Source organism: Corvus hawaiiensis, chromosome 2 (assembly GCF_020740725.1).
Source record: "Corvus hawaiiensis isolate bCorHaw1 chromosome 2, bCorHaw1.pri.cur, whole genome shotgun sequence".
NCBI classification, from domain to species: domain Eukaryota; kingdom Metazoa; phylum Chordata; class Aves; order Passeriformes; family Corvidae; genus Corvus; species Corvus hawaiiensis.
Window position 1 is genome coordinate 114,252,636 of NC_063214.1, and position 19,986 is coordinate 114,272,621.

The 19,986-nt window shown below is 36.2% G+C and overlaps 1 protein-coding gene across 1 annotated transcript in view; it reads right to left on the reverse strand.

Moving 5' to 3' along the window:
- Positions 1-2,368: 2,368 nt before the first annotated feature.
- The window catches only part of CFAP47 (cilia and flagella associated protein 47), a 280,168-nt gene continuing 262,550 nt past the window's right edge, over positions 2,369-19,986 (reverse strand). Inside the window, exons 63-64 of the mRNA XM_048288836.1 lie at positions 14,270-14,438; positions 2,369-4,775 (exon numbers count right to left, since the gene is read on the reverse strand). Coding sequence (XP_048144793.1) covers positions 4,554-4,775; positions 14,270-14,438 — 391 coding nt within the window. The 3' untranslated portion in view covers positions 2,369-4,553. The remainder of the gene's footprint in view (positions 4,776-14,269; positions 14,439-19,986) is intronic.

Consider the following 19,986-nt stretch of genomic DNA (forward strand, 5'->3'; position numbering starts at 1 on the left):
TCTGTGCAGTGACCTTGGCATCAATGTCTTGCCATGACTTCACCACATTGTCATCATGCCATGGTCTCAAAATGTAAAATATCCTACTGCAGGAAATCTGACACTACCAATATTGCAATAACTGCAGTAAAGTAAACTGCAGAAAAATATGTTTCATGACAGTGGAAGCAGAAAAGCTGACAGATGAATTGGATTCCTTTTTAGATGAATCTTCTATGGATCAGTAGGTTTATTCAGAGTTACTTAAAAAGCAGTTAACATTCCATTAGCAACAAACTGTGATCTGTGTCAGCAGTAAAGCACCATTCAGTCATTTATTTTAGAATGAGCAGTCACTGCAGGGAGAAATAAAATTATGAAATGCCTCACAAGCAAATAAATAGTAAGGCTAAGCCAGGGATTTTCTCTCTTATTCTAAATATTAAGCTTTCTTCCTAGGAATATCTATTAATATACAGCAGTTTTTTCTTCAATGGTTGCTGTGTGCAGGGTAAGTCAGAACTTTCTTCTGGTAGTTTGGGATTGTGATCAAAGAGGAAAAAGGTGCATGCTCAGATTTGGCTGCTGCTGTGGTATTTCATCGAAGTAAGAGTGTTGTTGGTTCAGCATTTTGTCTTCTGCTAACCTGGCTTCAGTCCCAAAGAGCTGCATTGAAAGAATCCCTTTCCTTGCAGCAGGAATGGATAGGGCACCGTGCCCTAGTGGGCTTCTTACCTGATCATGATCACCTTCTGTGCTTAAAGCAGCCTCTATCTCCCCATTCTCCTGACTCAGACAAAACCTGCACTGGCACAGGAGGTAATGTTAGGCTCCTATTATTTCTGATGGGCAGTTTTGGTACTTTAAAACCTTTTTATATCTTGTGAGACAGATCAGGTATAAAACAGCCTTCGAGTGTCATTTGATACCGTGTTGAGCCAGACATGAGCAGAACAAGCCATCTTGAAATCTGTGCAAAACCCTCTCCAAGCTGAGCTGCTAATGGCATCTCCACGTACCCTTGTGTCATTCTCCTGTGTGCATTATGCCAAGTAAAGCTCAGCAAAACATCCAACAATGAGAAACTCAATTGCTTTGTACTGCTTTGAAGGCATTTCTCTGACTGTATAATCCTGCAGCCCCCTAGGGCAGATGGTCCCCACTTCTGGACACGTCACATAAAACCAGGAGCTCAACAGCTGCAAAAGCTGCACGGTACTTTAACAATAAATTTAAATGTAGACCTCATTCCCAAAGTCACAAGTTCTGTACTACACAATAATGTTGCTTTGTAAGGTTTTAATCCTATTTTTAATTACTCTGATAGATGAATCATTATAGGGAGACAGAGAGAGAAGGGAGGAAGAAATATAAATAAACACATGGTGACTACACTGGCAGACAACCTGTGTTTCTGCTAAGCCACCAGCAAGCAATGCACAGCTGACTCGTGTGTGGCACATAACACTATGATTAAGATATTTGGCCATAAGTGCAATATTGACTTTGAAAAACTTCTTGTGTTTTATGAATTAGGTATTTCTATAAATTAAAATATATAAGTAGGTCAGTGGAAGTCATTTGAGATCACTAACTGATATTAGCATTGAGAAATGAAGAGCTATTATTTACAGTAATAACCAATACCTCTCCATTTCCCTGAGATTCTGCTGGGCCTACACAGACTAATGCAAAGGGGAAAGCTCCTTTTTTCATCCTTTTCAGAAGAAAAGGATCCTGATAGGTACTCTAACGTGGAGAAACAACATGTTGGGTTGGGTTTTTTTTACCAGTTTCTGATAGTGGCTGTCCTGATGTGGCATTAGGGCACAGAAATCATCGTGAGGGCATCTTCAAAAACTGTAACTCGAGGCTGTGTTCATTCTCTCCCATTGTGTTGTAAGAAGATTATGATAATGAATAGTAATTTAGAATTAATTCAAAGCTAAATCATTTGGGCTGCTTTTTTCCAGATCTGAGCCCTGATTGAAACAATTGTGTTTAGCTCTATCTCCAACAGCTGAATTCTTCTGCAGATTACATTTTTAGGGTGCAGGGTGATGGTGAGCAGCTTGCCCAGCGGTTCTGCAGCTCAGATTTAATGGTGTGTCCAAAAGCTTTGAAGTGAAATCTTTAAGTAAAAAACCCAGCATTTTGTAATCTTTTCCCATGTCAAACCTTTCCTTCCAGGAGTTGAAACACTAATATTTTCAAAATGGCTCAGTAATTCTAGTAAAAAGGAGGAAGCAAGTAATGAATAAGAGTTATCATTCTGGAAATCTTCCAGTGCTGCTGCTTAGAAACTGGTTTTTAAGAGATGTACTTGGAATTAGCCCTTGCATTATGAATAATACAGTCACCTCAGTGATGGAAGTGGAAATTATCAAGCTAGGAAGCAAAAAGAAATTTATTTTTAATAGTTTATATAGTCACTATAATCCATAAATGCATGAAGATATTATGTAAAACACTGTGGATGTTACAACCACACAGCTCAAATGGTCTTTCTTTAAATCACCTTTGCAAATGTATTCTTAATATCAGAAGAAATATGCTTAGTTCTGTTTAAACTATAAGAAGTTAGAAAAATACATTTTTATATTAGGTCCAAGTTCAGCTGACAATGGCATATCTTACACAGCTCAGAAGTGACCTTGTACACATTGAAAAAAACCACATAATTTTGTCCAGAAAGCACAGATTATGCATTAATCCCTTTTAAAATATATAATACAATTAAATTGTTCCTTTGAAAACACCCCTCTGGCATTATTTTATTGCAAATTTTCCTATGGATTTTTAAAAGGTTTAGATGTATGATGGAATTTGAAAATCTACTACATGTAGCAGCAAGTGCAGGCAAGTAAATTGGGCATGAAATTTCTGGAGTGAGCAGCATGTAATTTTTAAGTGATTCACCTCTACACCACCTGCTAATCCATTTCTTTTAGAATTACAAAATTTTGTGCATCTTGCAAAAAAGTTCCATTTTAAATAGGAAAGCATAACTTTAAAAGAGTGAAACAAGGATAACAAAGCTTTTATGAAAAAGTGTCACTGAAATATTTCCTGAACACCAATCATTAGCTGTGAAACCATTGCTGATCCATAAATTCTGATTTCTTATGGTCAGAGAAACAGTTGCTTCATTTATATATGCAGATAGACCCTTCCTATGAAATCCAGCTGCATTTGTGGTCTCAGCAGCATTTAAGATAAATATTGTAACAGCTTCTTTCTCCATGTCTTCTAGAAATATCAGTATGAACAGTATCTTTCCAGTGTTGTGTACTGAATTTATAAAGCTGATTTTATTCTCACTTCAGGTTACCTGGTTTCTGACCAAAATGGGGCACCCTGCATTTAGAAGGAGATATTAAACAGCACCATTGCTGTTTTATGTGTTCCCAACATTTTCTGTAATAGCTTCTCTAAAAATGTGTGGCATAAACAAAATCCTCAAGCACATTGCAGTAAAAGGGTTTTATTGGTGCTCATTTGCACTGACCTACATAGGTTGTTCTCAGGCTCCCCATTCCTGAGCAGTGATGCTCGTTCTGTATTGGAGCCAAGAAGACACTTAATCTGTGCCAAGCCATTTTTTTGTCAAAGTACATTTTGCCATCAAAATAAAGGCACACATACAATTTATGATCTGTTAGTAAAATCAGGAAAAACTATCTCAATGGAGAAAGGAGGCAGGAGTTATCCATCCAATGATCTTACAAAGCATGTCTGCATAGATCTAATTTTCCACATTATATCAAAAGCAGAGAAAGCCTGAATTCCCTTCTAAAGAATGGAAATAGAAACACATTAAGAATAGCACCTCTGATCTGTTTATTGGAGGAAAAAAAATAAAAATCTGTCTCCATTCCTCACTGACTTCTCATAGCCTTCTATACTTGAATATTCTAAAGCACTCTGTAAAATATACCTAACATAAAATTACTGCAGCAGGACACTTTATTTCACTTCTATGCTTTGTATAATTATCTAAGATTTGAAGTTTTATGGGATGAATAAAACAGCATTGTTGTTTTATACACAGTAAAGATGTCCTAATCAGTGAAATTTGCCAAAACAAGAGAATCTGAAAGGCATTCAATCTCTGGACATACGACACACAACCATGTTTCACCTTAGCAAAATACTGCAATCTTTGGGTAAGGATTTTCTTGTGGAAAAGATCAGGGATTGCTGCTTGGTTGGCATGGGTGTAATGTGCTGAATGTCACACAGAATGTTCACTGAAACTTCCTATTACAGTCTTATTAAACCAATATCCCTTAGAAAGCAGAGCATTAGTTTGAGTTACTCAGTCTTCAGATGTATTTTTTTTAAACTCAAGCTTTTTTTCTCTGAACTTTCTGAGATCTGTATGACAGAAATTGTTAGGCATCCAAAGTCCCTTATAGAAAAATAGGAATATTACTAGGGCTCAGGCACTCTGAATCTTCCATTTAAAACATACAATCCATGCATACTATAGCTGCTTTAAAAAAATTTAACAAACCCTATTTTTTTTTTTTATCTGCAGAATTTATTTGTTCTCTCACCAAAAAATTAACAGATCATAACTTTCTCTGTTTCTTCCTAAGGACCAAAGGTGCCCCTTTGATTGGTGAGGATGCTCCAGTGGTTGTAAGTTTCAGATTTTCACTTACAAAATTGCGCTGTCGGACTGTGGTTGATCCTATGTAGCTGCTGGTACAAACTACTTTTGCTGCTGTTGGTGGTGGTACACTCTGTGGAGGAAGTCCATTGATTACATATGTCCACTGCATTGATTGTGTCTGAAAATAATGAACAGAGAAAGAAAAATAAAACCTCTCAATCATCAGACACCTTGAAAATTTGTCAGTGATTTAAGAAGCAACACTGATTTCAAAAGATACTTATCCATTCCCATGTAATGTACTGGAATAACACAGAATGAGAATTGTGCTCCTGGAACAGAGGACTGAAATCACATTTAACTTTATTCAGGACCAGTCATAATAAAGATGAGAAATTTACCTTCCCTGGCTGATCTAAAATTCCTTTTTTATTTAGTAAATCCTACAGGTCTGTATGTTCTTCAAAGTGCTCTGAATGTTTTTCAAAGGTAACTGTTCCATACTACAACATAAACTCAGGTTTATTCCATAGGATTCACTTGCAGCTCTGCTGTCTGTAATAATGGTATTATCAAATGGTGGAATTTCCACATTAAAAGAATTAACAAAACTAAGAGAAAAGGATTCAGAGTATGCACAAGAGAATTGAAGCTTCATGTTGGAATCTCTAGTTGGAGGCATATTTATGTGGATTGAAAATGACACTCTTCATTTGCTCTCTGTTTATAACTGGTCTCTAGGAATGGAACATAGGTTTCCATGTCATGTCTTGTAATGCTTGAAAACTTGATACTTCTTGAGTACATGGTCCTTATTCTTTCTACATATACCACCTCTCCACGCTTAAGGACTTTTATTTCTATGAGTATTAAGGGTATACTTATGTCTACCTCCCACGCTTTGTTTGTGTCCTGAAACACAGGAATTTTGGTCGTTAAAAACTCATGTGTAACTTTTGCAGATCTTCCAACCATTTTCCTCTCATAATGTATCACTTTAATTTGTGAAAGCAGGTCTTTATTCCAAGGCTTTAGCACTTTCCTATCATTACATCTGGAAAAAGGTATATTCCTGGGCTTCAGTTTTCTCTTCTCCCTTTTTTTTAAAAAAACCCCACAAAACTACAAACTAACAACAGAAATATTACAAACCCAAAAGATATTGCAAACTCTCCAATAATTGTGTCGTTATGTCCAGCTTTGTATTATGCAAATGGATAAAGCATTGCATGCCCACTTTAGGCATAGACTGTCATCAATTCCCTCACACTTAAGACTGGAAATCCCAGGTTTCATGTTGGGGGCTTTTCTTTCTGCTTCTGAGGTAAAACTAGTAGGGGAAGACTGAGTAAAAAATATGGCATATATAGGTCTATTAAAATATATTCATACAAGTGAAATTTGGCTTTTATACCGAACATAGAGCATGAACATAGTACACAGAACATACCAGACTCTCTGACTTTGCAGCCTCAGAGGAGGGGGGTCACATGAAATAAGTATTTCCAGATTCCCAAGGTCTGCCTTTCCACAGGACACAGCAGTGCAATCTCACAGATGTGCTGGCTGTGGTTCCAGAGCAGGGCTTTGGTGCTCTCCTGCTGTGTTGAACTACAGGGACACAGCTCAAAGGGTCACCTTTCTCTGCTGCTTCCAGTCACACAGTTTTATCATTACAGCAGGAGTTGTACTTCATGTAATTCATCTCCCATTTAAAACTAATTTAATCCTTAGAACAATCAACTGTAGATAGAAGCGTTACACCTAACATCAGGGTCATTTTTCATCTGAGGAAGCAAAAGGTCAGAAAGGCTGATATGCTCTCAAATTGATCTGGAAAACAGTGCAACAGTCAACCCTCAAAGCTCATGTGTTCTTTCCCTCAGTGTGGCTGGGTTTGTGGCACATTTGCTCATTACAGTGTGACCCCTCTGCTCCTGCTTTGCTGCTGGGCATGCCAGCACCGCAATGAGATCTGGCTTATAGAGACGTGCCACAATACCCACACAAATGGGGACAAATTTTCACACATCATAAATGCTATCAACGATCTCCAAAGCACACTTTGTGTGTATATTTGTTATTTATTGCATTCTCTCAATTAATAATGGTCTAGGTAAAGCACTACAAAAGCCACAGAGATGAGCAGTCAACCTTCTCCACCTCCAGCTTTCTGTAGAGTCACCCATATTTATAGCAACACACAGAAGAGGGGGAAAAAAACCATGATAAAATGTTTCCTTGACTTCATTAAGTTTTTTTACATCAGTTTTATACTTGCCACTGAAAAATTTTGACTCTATTATGTTTATCTTTCTTATCTTTCATATGCTTCTTCCTGTCATTCTAATTGTTACCCTGTTCAGTGCGAAAGTATATTTAAGGAGTATCATTGCAAGCAGGTTTGAATTTATATTGCAGATATTCAACAAAAAGAAGTTTCAGAACATTAAACCATAAACTCTTTGGCTCAGGCTTTGTTCTCTGCTGTGCACTTATGGAGCATTTACATTATTTCACAGATATACTGCATACACTTACAGCTCCTAAATGCCATCATCATATGAATCTCTAATTGTAGTTTATATTTTATTAACTAAAAATATATATTTTTAATTTATATAATATATGAAAAAAGTATAATTAATAATTATACTTTTCTGCACCAATGTTGAAGGAATACATGTGGGTTTTTTGCTGTGTATTTTTAAAGAAACCTCTACTTGAAAATTGGCAGTACTGATTTTACATCATGTCTGCTGAATGACTCACCTTATTCCAACAAGATTCATAAATGAGAACTCAGTAGATATTTTACCATACATACATAATTTTTCAAAATTTTTATTAGTATTCTATTAAATCAAAATCTAATTTAAATTTAGTATTATTCTGTGTAAAACAGGCAGATTAACTTATCTTTATTCTCAGCCTTATTTAATGCTGTGAAATGAATTAGTTAACTCTACTGTCTGTAAAGGTAACATTCAGCAAAAGCAGGTGTGACATGAACCAACATCAGTATCTTAAATCCAAAGATAAAGCTGTCACTTAACAAAAGTAAGTGGCTCTCCAAAGTTAGCTCATTATTTTATTAACTTCAGTACAAAATGAAATGGTTTATCTTCTTTAATAGAGCAGATGAACAATTTACTTTAAAGATAATTTAACCTCAGGGTCATATTTGCTGTGTGCAAGTCTCATAGATTATTTCAAGGTCAGAGTAAAGATCTGAAAGGTGTTTCAGCCAGTGATTAAAACCAAGTAGCACGTTACTAAAAAAAATAATTTCTGTTCATGAAATTCACACATATTGCGACTTCACTGCCTATAGTATTAGTAATAGTGGGATTTAGACAAAAATAGTGGGCTATGCCATCTCTCAACTTCATTTATCATCAGCATCAAACAATAGATATAGACTTCTGGGTAGTAATAACCTTTTGTTAATTTCCTGTTTGCTACAGAAATAGCCTGGATTGTATGTTCAGTGAAAAAAGAGGGTTTGGGCTTGACTTGCCAAAAAAAAGCTGCCTATTCTGTTGCTGTGTCAGGTGTTCTGTAGCAGGAGACATTGATATTTCCCTGATGGAAACTCATTGGCTTCAGTGGGGAAAATATGGGTATTATGACATGAAACCTTTAGGTAGAATTCATCACGTTAAAAGGAAGAAAAATAAAAGGGCAATAAAACAAAAAACTCCACCCTAATATCTCATCTTGAACTATGGCACTTCGTCTATTGTAAATCAAGTGCCATCATCCAAGACAATTGGAGACAGTCATTGTGAAAAAATTGGGCATTTATGTAATCTAACTGAAAAAAAATACTGTTGTGTCAGCTCAGAATTTTGGGCTAAAGGGGAAATGAGTGTCACACACATGGAAAGGTGACAATAATCCTCACCGTAACTTGAGGTTTTTTGTTTCACATTAGAACCATGAAATCAGTAATTTTCAAGGCAACCTAGATTTAAGTAATTTTCAGTAAACCTTAGACACACACAAATGTCCATTTTACTAGAATACTTAATTTCCAAGGGCACAATATTGGGGTTTTTAAGAGCTGCTGAAGCCATAAGTATTTTTTTCGGGATAAGTCTGTACAGCTTAACTACAGTAACTATTCTAACCAATATGAAAACTGCAGCAAGAGCAAGTCAGTCAACTTCAAAATCCATGCAACTGCATCAAAGCTTCTGCTTTGGGTTTCCAGGTCAGACAAGTCACAACAAAGGAAAACACAGATCATCACAGTTTCAGACTTTTCTGGAATCCTGAAGAGGAGAGAGAGAGAGACTTCCAAAGGTCAGCTACATATGACCACAGAATTATGATAGAATATTTTATTTACAAGCTGTATTTACTTGCCTCAAAAGTGGGCAAAAAATTTCCCAAATCTTCTTCCTATTTTTAAGGCAGTGCAGTTTATTGGGTCAAATTTAGAATAATTCTAATACTAGCTCTGATAGTAACAAAGTCTAAAGATGAAGGTATCAAATCTGCTGTAATCTGTACTATGACTAGAACAGAATTATAAAAGAGAAACTCTGTTAAGAAGATATATCTGATATAAACCCAGGTAGTTAAGAATCCAGGCTCCCTGTGATGCATATCTAGGCCTATTTCACATGCAATTTAAGAAGAAAGACCAGATCATATTCTGAATGTCCTTGACAATCTGAGGGAGGATTTCTTGTTGAAATGAATGACTTTCTTTTTTCAAAACCTCAACATTCCTGAATCAAAATGTGAAGAGAATAACAATTTGGCTCACCTGACTGGAGTAATGGCCATCTATTGAACTAAATCTCTCTGAAAAATGTTTTTAACAATTAAAAAATGAAACACACACTGCCACTTCTCACTAAATAACATAAGCTATTCAAGTAAGTCATTTAATCATCTTGATGGCTGACTGAGTAATGTTCATGAAGGAATTTATTCAGCCAATACTTGTAAAAGTCACCAAATAATTTATATAAAAGGCTATTTTTTTTGTATCCAACCCATTTTTACTGATGGCTCATGATTCATAGGATTAATTTGCAAAACACAGATTATCCACGGGTGTTCACTGTAGGCTGGAAGTGTTACTGAAGTATATGGTAAATAACTGCCAAAGAAATTTGTGTTAGAAAACTGGATTGGGAGCAAGGATCAAGAATTTCAAGGAACATTGTATTCCAATTAGCTTTCAAATAGTGTTAACCCAGAAAAATAAAAATAAAATTTGCAACACTTCCTAAAAAGTTAAAACACAACAAATTACAGGTAGTGCATCAAATATTTCCTGGCCATTAATTTATACTTCAGTGGTGACAAACAAAAAAAATGACAGATTACAATCAGTGTATACAGAATGAAATTAAAGCAAACCTTTGTGTGAACTGTGTAAGGGAAGAGCAAAAGCAAGAAAACTCATGGATCAAGATAAGAATGGTTAATAAGTGAAGGAATGAGGGAGAAAAAACTCCAAAGCAATAAAAAACATGTCCCACAAGCAGATAAATGCCTACCCAGGCTGTAACCAATTTCTAATGAAGAAGATGGATAAGAATAATTTTCTTATCTTAGAGAACATTTCCAGATATAATTAAAATTTATTTAATTGACTTCTTCAGTTCAAATGTGTTTCACATTATTGCTTAGACATTATACAATCAAAATCCTCCAGGACTGACAATAGTCTGAATACCCTCATAGAGCAAAGATTCCCACATTATTATCACCTTTTGCCATTATCAGAACTGTAAGTCTCAATAAGCAAAGTAAATTTTCCTCATGCTTGTGAATCAAAAATGTTGAGTACTGATTCAGCACTCTGCTTCTAATCATAAAACTGAAGCCAACACCAACACATATCTTATCTAATGGGAAACTATTTCAATTCTGGTAAGTTACTTACATTTTTCCTTGCTCATTCTTTTCAAAATATACAATTTAAAATAACATTAAATTATGGTAATTAAGAAATCTATCAGGAACAAGGCAGAACATATTTTCAACAAGCTGCTGAATATGTAACAGTACTGTTTGCTGTTAAGATATGCAAGTTTGCACAGACAAGTTTAGAGAAGCCACACCTGGGTACTGTGGTTGGCACACTGCACCATTTATTTGCAGAACAGCATGACAAATGGTTTTGATATGCTATCTTCCATAGGCTAAGTTAGTGATTATTCAGTAATAAAGGTGCACAAGCCTGACTTCTGGAGGGCTTGATAATGTTACCTGCAATCTGGTTTATTCTGACACCTATTTTATCATTTAAGACTTATTGTGTGTGCCTTCTGCTTTAGAATATCTCAGAAGTCTCACACATGAATTACAAAGCAATTGCTCTGGTCTCCAGCTGAATTCAGCACAGTAAAAGGAAATTAACTGCAAGCCAACAGGAATACACCTTTTTCCAAGGATTCCCAGCCTCCTGAATGCTCCACCTTGTTCCTGGCCGTGATTCCTGCCCCAGCTGCATCTTGCCTCAGCCTGACTGGCACATCACAGCTCTGGGATGTCACTGTGGCTCAGGAAGTCCCTTCTTTCCTCACAGCACTTTACAGCTTATCTAAGGACTGTGCTCTCTTCACTTACTTACTATTAGGGGTAATGCTTTTTATTTTTCAGTCAGAACTTCCCTGTTTATGAAGGCAATTTTAAATTTAGAAGTTTGATTGTGGAAAAATATCTATTTAAAAATGCTGTTCAGGCACCATTTCACTGTTTCTTGCCTGTAGCTCAATTAGGTTGTGATGCCCTCCTTCAAAGCTACAAGCTTTTTCAAAGAAACAAGCATGATTATTTTCCTTACTGTCTTTCTATAATATTTGTAGATCATTCTTTGATCTACATAAATTTCTGACATAATTTTCTATGTCACTTCTGGAAAATTAAGATTCCTAGCAGCTATTTAAATAATTTTCTAACTTCAGTTGTTTTGATATGCAGTTGACTGAGAACAGAAGTTTTAATGATGGCTAAAGAACCTTAACTGCTTCAGCAAAGTAATTGAGCTTTCCTGCCATTAATAAAATCTACTGTAAGTATTCGTGAATATTAAAGGCTCAATGAATCCACACCATATCCCACGAAGTACCTGATTTGTGTGCATAAATATAAACTAGACAACATTATTTCAATTATAGATATACATTCAGATAATAAAATGTATACATTAAGTTCTGGTAGAGACCGACTGTAACATATATGTTAATGCTAATTAGCTTCTCAGCACTGGGTTCTCAGCAGGGTAACAAAACAAAAACATTGTACATACAATATTTGGGTTTAATGTTTAAAACAAATGAGAAGAAGATAATTGTAGGATCTTTCTCCATAATCCTAAACTTCCCTTTTCCTTTACAACACAATTGTAATGATGAACACAAACTGAAGAACTTACACTGCCATCTCTGCTATTTACAGCTTAATTACCACTGTTCATTGAAACACACCAAAATTAAAAATCTGCTACTCACTGTTCAAAGAATTTAATAATAAAAATATGTTAGTGTTAGGACTATGACTTTACCCTTAGAAATGCAAAAGACATTTTAAAGCAAGTGTGCTGTAGTCCTTTATTGCAGCAGCAGCAGAAGAGAGGCACTGCAAAAGAAAAGAAGCTTCTTCACTTCTAAAAATAGCCCAAAGCCTCAGCCAATATATTGGCTAGAGAGGATACATGCAAGAAAGGTTCTTCAGTGTTGGGTCCAACACTAATTGCATTTCACCACCTCCATTGTTATTCCCCAAATAAGAGTGATTTAATACTGCTTTTATTTAATACATCTAATTAAGTCTGTCTCCCTCAGGTCACTAATGAAAATGATTTCAACAAACACAAAAGGCAAAAATGAGTATCAGGTATTCTCAACATGTCATCAAACCTTATTTCAGATCAGTGCTGAGAGCACAGCAGCCAAATCACACACAGCCACAGATGCTCTGACTTCCATTAGAACTGCAGGAATTAGAGCTTGTGTGGAGCAGAAAGGGGCAAGTCTGGAGTGTACAAAAGGGCTACCAAAAAGAGCAAAGAGAACACAAGCCTCGTCAAAACATTACTGAAACCACTTAATCCTGCAATTTGAATAAGAATGTCAGAAATATCTCTAACAGACTGTGATGGAGTTGGTCCAATACATGTTTGCAAGCATCAAGAGTCCTTGATGCATTTTTAAATGTCCAAGAATAGATTCAACAAGATGTGATCTGTTTTATATATATATATGCAATATGTATAAATAACTGACTTCCTGCAGCCACACACAGTACCAGAGGTGGAGATGTTAAGAGCTGTCTGCCTAGATCATAACCAGAGACTGAGGTGTGAGTGGATATAGCTTAAAATCCAATTAGACCAAGACCATCTGTACTGATAAATTCCTAGAAGAAAATTCTGGATTACTGCCTGAGTTCTTCAAAAGCTATTAATAACCTTTGATCATTGTGTTTGTCCCATTCCAGAGAGATTTATGGTTAAATCTCTTTGTTAGTGATGAAAGCTAAGCCAAGGACAAGGATAGCTAGTACCTCTATATGTGCCATGCCAAAAATGGGAGTTCAGTTCCAGAACTTCATTAGAAGTTTCTGAGCTCTGTAGCTGTGTCATACAGCATTTTGTAAATACAAAAGAGCACAGCATATATGCAGTCATCTACCTTCTTTTTCAAATGGAAGAGTGATAAGCATCACTGCTATTTATGTAAAGAGATTAAATTAATCAAACATCTAATACCATAAAAGAAAATGAGTAGGAGGGATTGAAGGACCTTGTTTTTCCAGGATTTGAATTTCTTACTGCTGTACAAGTTGTCACTTGTAGAGATAAAACACTATAGCAGTTTTCCATGCATCTTTTTATCAACTTTGTTTTGACCATCTTATTTCTTAAATCAATATTGCTGTTTCACTTCTAATATAGTAGCCTGAAAACACCAGCATGCAGTAAATAGACCTGAAGTACAAACCATGATTTATAGAGAATATGGGGTGTTCACCCCTGCTGTGTGTTTTCAACACATTCCTTCTAAAGAATAACTTAAAACTTGAAAATTAGTTTCTGAGAGATTTTTACTGCTGAAGAAATACATGTCTTCAAATGTTTCCTGACCTTCAGACTTACACAGACTACTTGGTTGCAAATAATTTTTGTCTATTTTGCATCTTGCTTCAAAAGAGCTACTCCTGGCTTTGTGCTCTGAAATTCTATCTTCTACAGTTTGGCACCTGCCTTCTAGAGCCTTTGATCCTGTAAGATGTATAATACAATTAAAATCAACAACCTAGGCTTCACATCTTCAATTAATTTTATATTCTCCACCAGTTCTTAACAGGATCATTTTGATTCTCTGTGAAGGCCATGTTGTCTATGGAGTTGGGGCAAACATATGAAGGTAAATATCTGCCTCTGGTGCTGACAGCAAAAGGATAACATAGAAATTAGAATGCAATATAATACAGTGTAAAATACAGTGTAAAATGCGTTATGTTTTTCCAGCTTGTAATGAGTCAATTCTCAAAATTTAGTTTTACTCTTGTCCACTGTGAGGAGTAGTGAAACAATCACAGCACATTCACTGGTGTGTTCCAGTGCTGCTCTTTGGTGCAGGATTTCTCCTCCTGCTGGCACTCCTGGAGGTGTATTTGTGGATTGCTCTGGGGAAGGCTTACCTCAATGACCAGTGTTGCTGTGTGCTTCTTGCCATACATCCTTGGCTTGTATCCCACTGTTATATGGGTTCCCACAGTGCCTTCTGGGAGAAGTTCTCCAGCTTGTGGCATCACAAGGAAATCGGGATCGCTGCCCGCCAGGAAGTGGGCAGTGAATGGCTCTGGGTCCCTACGGAAAAGCACAGGAGAATGTTGTGCCTTGTACAGTACCTTAACAGAATTCATCTGCAATCCAACATTTAGGCCACCATGTGGCATGACTCAGGAAACATGGCATGGAACAAATATGGAATATTAACAGCATTCTTACTTACAGAATAATTATTCTGTAGTAATTGTTTATTCATACACAGGGACCTGCATACTGGTATTCAATTTCAAACACATTTACATGCTATTATAAATATTATATTAACTATGGAGTAATGAAAACATTTGCCACTAGAATAAAATGAATTATTTGAGTTGTAAAGGTATAATAATAGTGATAGACGTAAATTCCACATCAGAGTGAAAATCCACTTTTCCTATTAAAGCACTCCCCTTTCCAACAATCAAATAAAACTGACAAGCTGCCCATTTTATTAAGTTTTATGACTAGAACTGAATTTGCCTTCTGGCAGCGTTACTACACTAGGAGGGAGTTCTGAAAGCCTTGAAATGAAGATATGAAAAATAATAATTTTTTATTACTGTTTTCACATTTTTCATATCCCATCAACTGAACATTTTTAGATTTTGCAATAACATAATTAGGTTCCTCTATTGATATTATTGTATATCTCTTATCTCAAAGAATTTCTGTCACAGGTACTGCAGATCTTGTCTAAAGCCTTGTTTCACAGCAGTGCTGTTGGACCCAAAGAAAATCCCTAGTCCTGGTAAAGACAGCAGCTGAGAGCTATAAAACAATCTTAGGCCAATCCCAAACTAAAGCCTGTCTATCACAGCTCCTCAGGGACTACTTGCCATAAACATTCTCAGCATGAAAAGAATGTACGTTTCTGTATTTTCTGGTGAGGCATTCTCATTTTAGCCTTTATATGTGTTACTGAGGACAACTCTATCACTCTCTGGACACAAGGAGAACACGGGAAATTGAAAGTAGAAATACAGTGGGGTGCTCAAAAATTAATCTGCAACACCCTGGCACTGTACAGCAGGGCAAGTATTGTGCATGCTTAGAGGAAACACATTTTCAGTTGATAAAACCTGAAGAATGAAAAGCTAACAGTATCTCAGAGAAAAGCTCTTCAAATCTGTTTATTTATGGACTGTCACACCAGAAATAACACTTTTCAAAGAAAATACCCACAAAGAAATGAAATTTAATATTTTATGGCAAGTTATATCACTGCAGAAATGTTCCACATTTCCTGGGCAAGCGCTATCCTGTGGATGGCATGCTGGGCCTATGTCATCTTGTTTAAAAATAACCCTCCTTTGGAATATGTTCTTATGGGAGGCTGTACTATATTCAAAATGCTCTTGTGAAAAAAAGGTCACACTGCCAGTTTATAGAAACAAACAGTGCGAGTGCAGAAAACAGAAACTGAAAAGCTTCTGTTGCCTCAAAAGAAATTACCTGATATTTAGCAGTGCTGTTGGACTTGGGTGCATCAGAAGATTTAGCCTGGCTTTTCCTTCAGGTAACAGCAAGGTGAGCAAAACTACTGAATGTCTGAAAGTACATTTCCAGTCTCGTGACATCAAACTTATGCTAACAACCTCTTTCTGTGGTGCCTAAAGCTGTGCCGCTGAGTTTATAGCCCTGAGCCATCAGCACTAATCCTGCTGGGCCTGAGTTCCCATCCATATGCTGGATAAGCCTTGAATTTTCACATCTTTATTTCCCACAAGGACTGCTCAGCTGTGAGTGCCTAGAGCATACCTACTACACACAGACACACAGACACAGACTGCAGGCACTGGATCAAAAAGAAATGATGTTTCTAGACCAAGCAGCAGAGTAGAGCACTCATCAAAAATGCCTGAGATAAACATTCAAACCATCATTCTGAAAACAGAAACCTGGACACAGCTCTTCATTTCCAACATCACTGCTCTACAGGCTGTTCAGGAACATTTTAAGGCAGCACTTTCTTTATCTCCCATGTTCAGCCTGTTTTCCAGTAAATAGTTAGGGATGACAACTCCTAAAAAGTGCTTGGTGTCTTCATAAGACATCCAAGAGCATGACTTGGACTACATATGTGATGATGAAATGCTAAGGGAGATGAGGCAGGGGACAGGCTGCATACACAAGAGACACAGGAAAATACAGATTTCATTCCTGCAGAAATTGCCTCTTAGCAGGGTGTTATGCAACAGTAGTTTGTTTCAGGGGTTTTTTCAGAGACATCAAAACAGTCAGAGTCACAGAGGAGAAAAAGCTACAGTTTTTGTCCAGACAAGGGGACCAGACAGTTTAAAGTGAAATCTATAATTATGCACACAAGATATTAGCAAGTCAGAGAAAAATTCTTATTACATCAATCTTTTCAGATTTTAATTTTCCTAAAGAAAAATAGAAAGAAAAAAAAATAAAAAAGCTTTAAATAAAATCTGCATGCTTCTTGACAGCATTATCACAAGGTACTAGAGGCAGTTACAATTTTGTTCATGTTGAATGAAATACATAAAGGCATATGAACCTGCATGAACACATATAATCACAGCTAAAACCTCCCTATTCCCAAAGCCTGTCCCTAATATTAAACAAAAGAGTCAGGGCATTTCCTGTATGCAAAATGTTTCACAGAGTATCAACTATATCCAAATAAGGAAAATAGAAATTTTTGACAAATTAAATGTATAACCATAATATGATAGGCCAGCAGGGATTCTGATGAAGATGGCACAAAAACTAGCAATTAAAAAATTACATAGTCAGAAGCAGGAACCTTTCACTGATAAATCATGCATTGTTTTAAAAATAAATCTAAAGATGCCTTCTCAAGACAAAACAAGCAGTGTTTTCACTGCTGTTCACATTAGGGAGATGAACTGGCATGCTGGGTACCTCACAAGCATAAGTAAATTGCTTTCTCTTTCTCATCTTTTATAATAAACAGAAATCTGAAGATGCAATTCCCAGAATAGCACCTGAATTTCAGACATTATCATGTTCTGTGTCTGTATATTTAGTGTATAATTAAAAATTAATAATTATGGTTTTTTAAATGATTAAAATTTAATTCCTCCTTTTTGATTACTCCTTCAGGTAAAACAGCCGTGGAGTCAATGTTTGGCTTGTCATTTCTCAGCCATGAAGGGCACTTGAGAGGCAGTCTGTACTTTTCCAAGAAGGGTGGCAGATCCTAACATACTTTATAAAGCTTAATGATGTGTAGAGTTTTGAAAACACAGATGAACCAAGCACAAATGAATTAGAAAATATAAGGACAGAGGCCTTGTAAACCAAAGAAAGTAAATGTGTTTTCCCATCTGTCTTTCCTTAACTCCTCTCATAATGGTTTGGTACTGCCATCAGACAACATGAACTCTGTCCTTACTCAAATAATGAACCAGAGTAAATACTAATTTGAATTTAAATAATAATTGGACAAGCAAATCACGGCAACCTGGAAAAGAGGAAACTGAGCTGGTCTTTAATGGGCATATTTATAATTACTCCTTTAATCTTGTCCTTAAATAGAACTCTATGTTTATCAGTGTTCTCACACTAGATAATTTTCAAATTATTAAACTAAAAAAAAATAGCACCTTGCGTCTCCAACTGAAGAAAAACTTAAAATTTATATTCCTGTAGAGATCACACACCACAACTTATAAAATACTCATCAAAACTGAAAATATAAACCTTTATTAAATTAAGGCTCAAATAGGTTTAATGTTTCTCTTCCCAAAACTACTGCAGCAGTAAATTATTCCTGTAGAAATGCAGTCCTTTAAAAAACCCCAGCATTTTGAAAATCCGTGCATAAAAAAACAGCCCAAAGTCCTTTTGATCAAATACTTGGGTATTTTTTGCTAATAAAAGAAGAATAACAAAATGTCTTAATCTGTAAAGTGTCTGACTGCTTCAGGATAGGATATAAGGGATATGAAAGTGTTGCAATGTGGTTCAACCAATAGTTAATAATAACTTATTTCTTGTAATTTGTAGCATCTCTTGGATGTCAAAAGACATTTCAGTTCTTACACAGTCGAGTCCTTCAAACTTATTAACTGTATGCATTTGTCAAATTCTATAGAATTGTTCGTGATGCTTGGTATGATTTAGATAATTTCCTATCAACCAAAAGAAGTTACAATGGAAAAATAAATTAGGAACTCATTGTTATTTATCAAAATTGGTTATCTTTTATACCCAAACCAACTCTGGTTTAATTGACCACTCTAAACCCTGAACTTTGTACATCAGAAAAGATATAAACTCCAAGTATCACTTCTGTGGCTCTGGAAAGGCTGCTTTGGAATTAAAGGACTTTCAAAAAATATGAGCAAACACTGCATGACAAAGGCCTGTCAGGGAATGCTTTACCAACCCCAAGATGGCTTTTTGTTGTGTACATGTTGTAAAACAAAAGCAGGAGTTAGAGGTTCTATCTTCACAAGATGATTTCTGTCTCATTCCTGTTCTACCCAGGGCTGCTGTATTTGCAGAGTGACAGATGACTGCATACAGCTCCTGGCTAAATGTGTGACATGTCAAGTATTCTATTATTAGGAAGGATGATCATAACTTTTTGAAAGGTCTGCTGAATGTTTACATTATCAATATTTTCCACTAGTCTCCATTCAAACTCCAAAAAATGGAGCCCAGTCAACATTTTGCAGCTGCCACTATGTGGGAAGTGCTAAGATAAAGTATTTTATTACATCTTTAGATTAGTGGTAGAATTTTGCAGAACTGATAACAAAGAGATTGGCAGAGGAATCCAGGCCAGTAACATGCACAGCAACATGTGAGAGAGTGTAGGAGAGGGTGCGTGAGCTGAGAACTTACCAAATGCATTTTCTTGCAGCATACTTAATTCTGGCTCATGGCAGTTATAACAAAATACAGCAGTAATTAGAGTAAAACAGCAACGGTTCTTAAAATTATAGCTGTAAACATTTTTTTGGTTTTCCCTTCAAAATTAGGGAGGGTACAGAAACCAAATGGGGTATTCACTAATTCTTCAGAATTAAAATTAATTTTGTGTGACCAAGGAATGTTTTTAATTGAACATTTATTCTATGCACTAGGAAATGTGCATAGAAGAAATAAGGAAAATCTCCAATTGAAAGTAGGTTAAGACAACTATATCTGCATATGCAGTCATTTTAAAGCCTAATTTCATCTTTATTCTCATCTCCCCAGCCCACCAATTTGGGGTTTTTCCCTCTTTATTCTAGCTCTTTTTCCATAATCAGGTGGAGCCTTGGATTTGCAGATGCCTCTCTGTGGAGATCACATCAACACCAGGCTGTTTGCTTTTGTGACAGCAGGTGCTATGTTTTTCTGAGGGGAAGTTTGAGTTTATCCAAGAAGTTTCCTTAATGTAACAAATATCCTGCTTGCGATAAACACAGGACTGGAGTGACAGGGCAGGAAGGCAGGATGGAAAAAATTCTACTGTCTGTGGGAAGCCATACATGATTGAAACAATCACTAACAGGTACATGGAAAGACAGAACTAAATTGGTGAAAGGAAACTCTGTGTATGAGCAAGAAGCAGACAGAACAATTAGGAGAGAATTATCCCCCA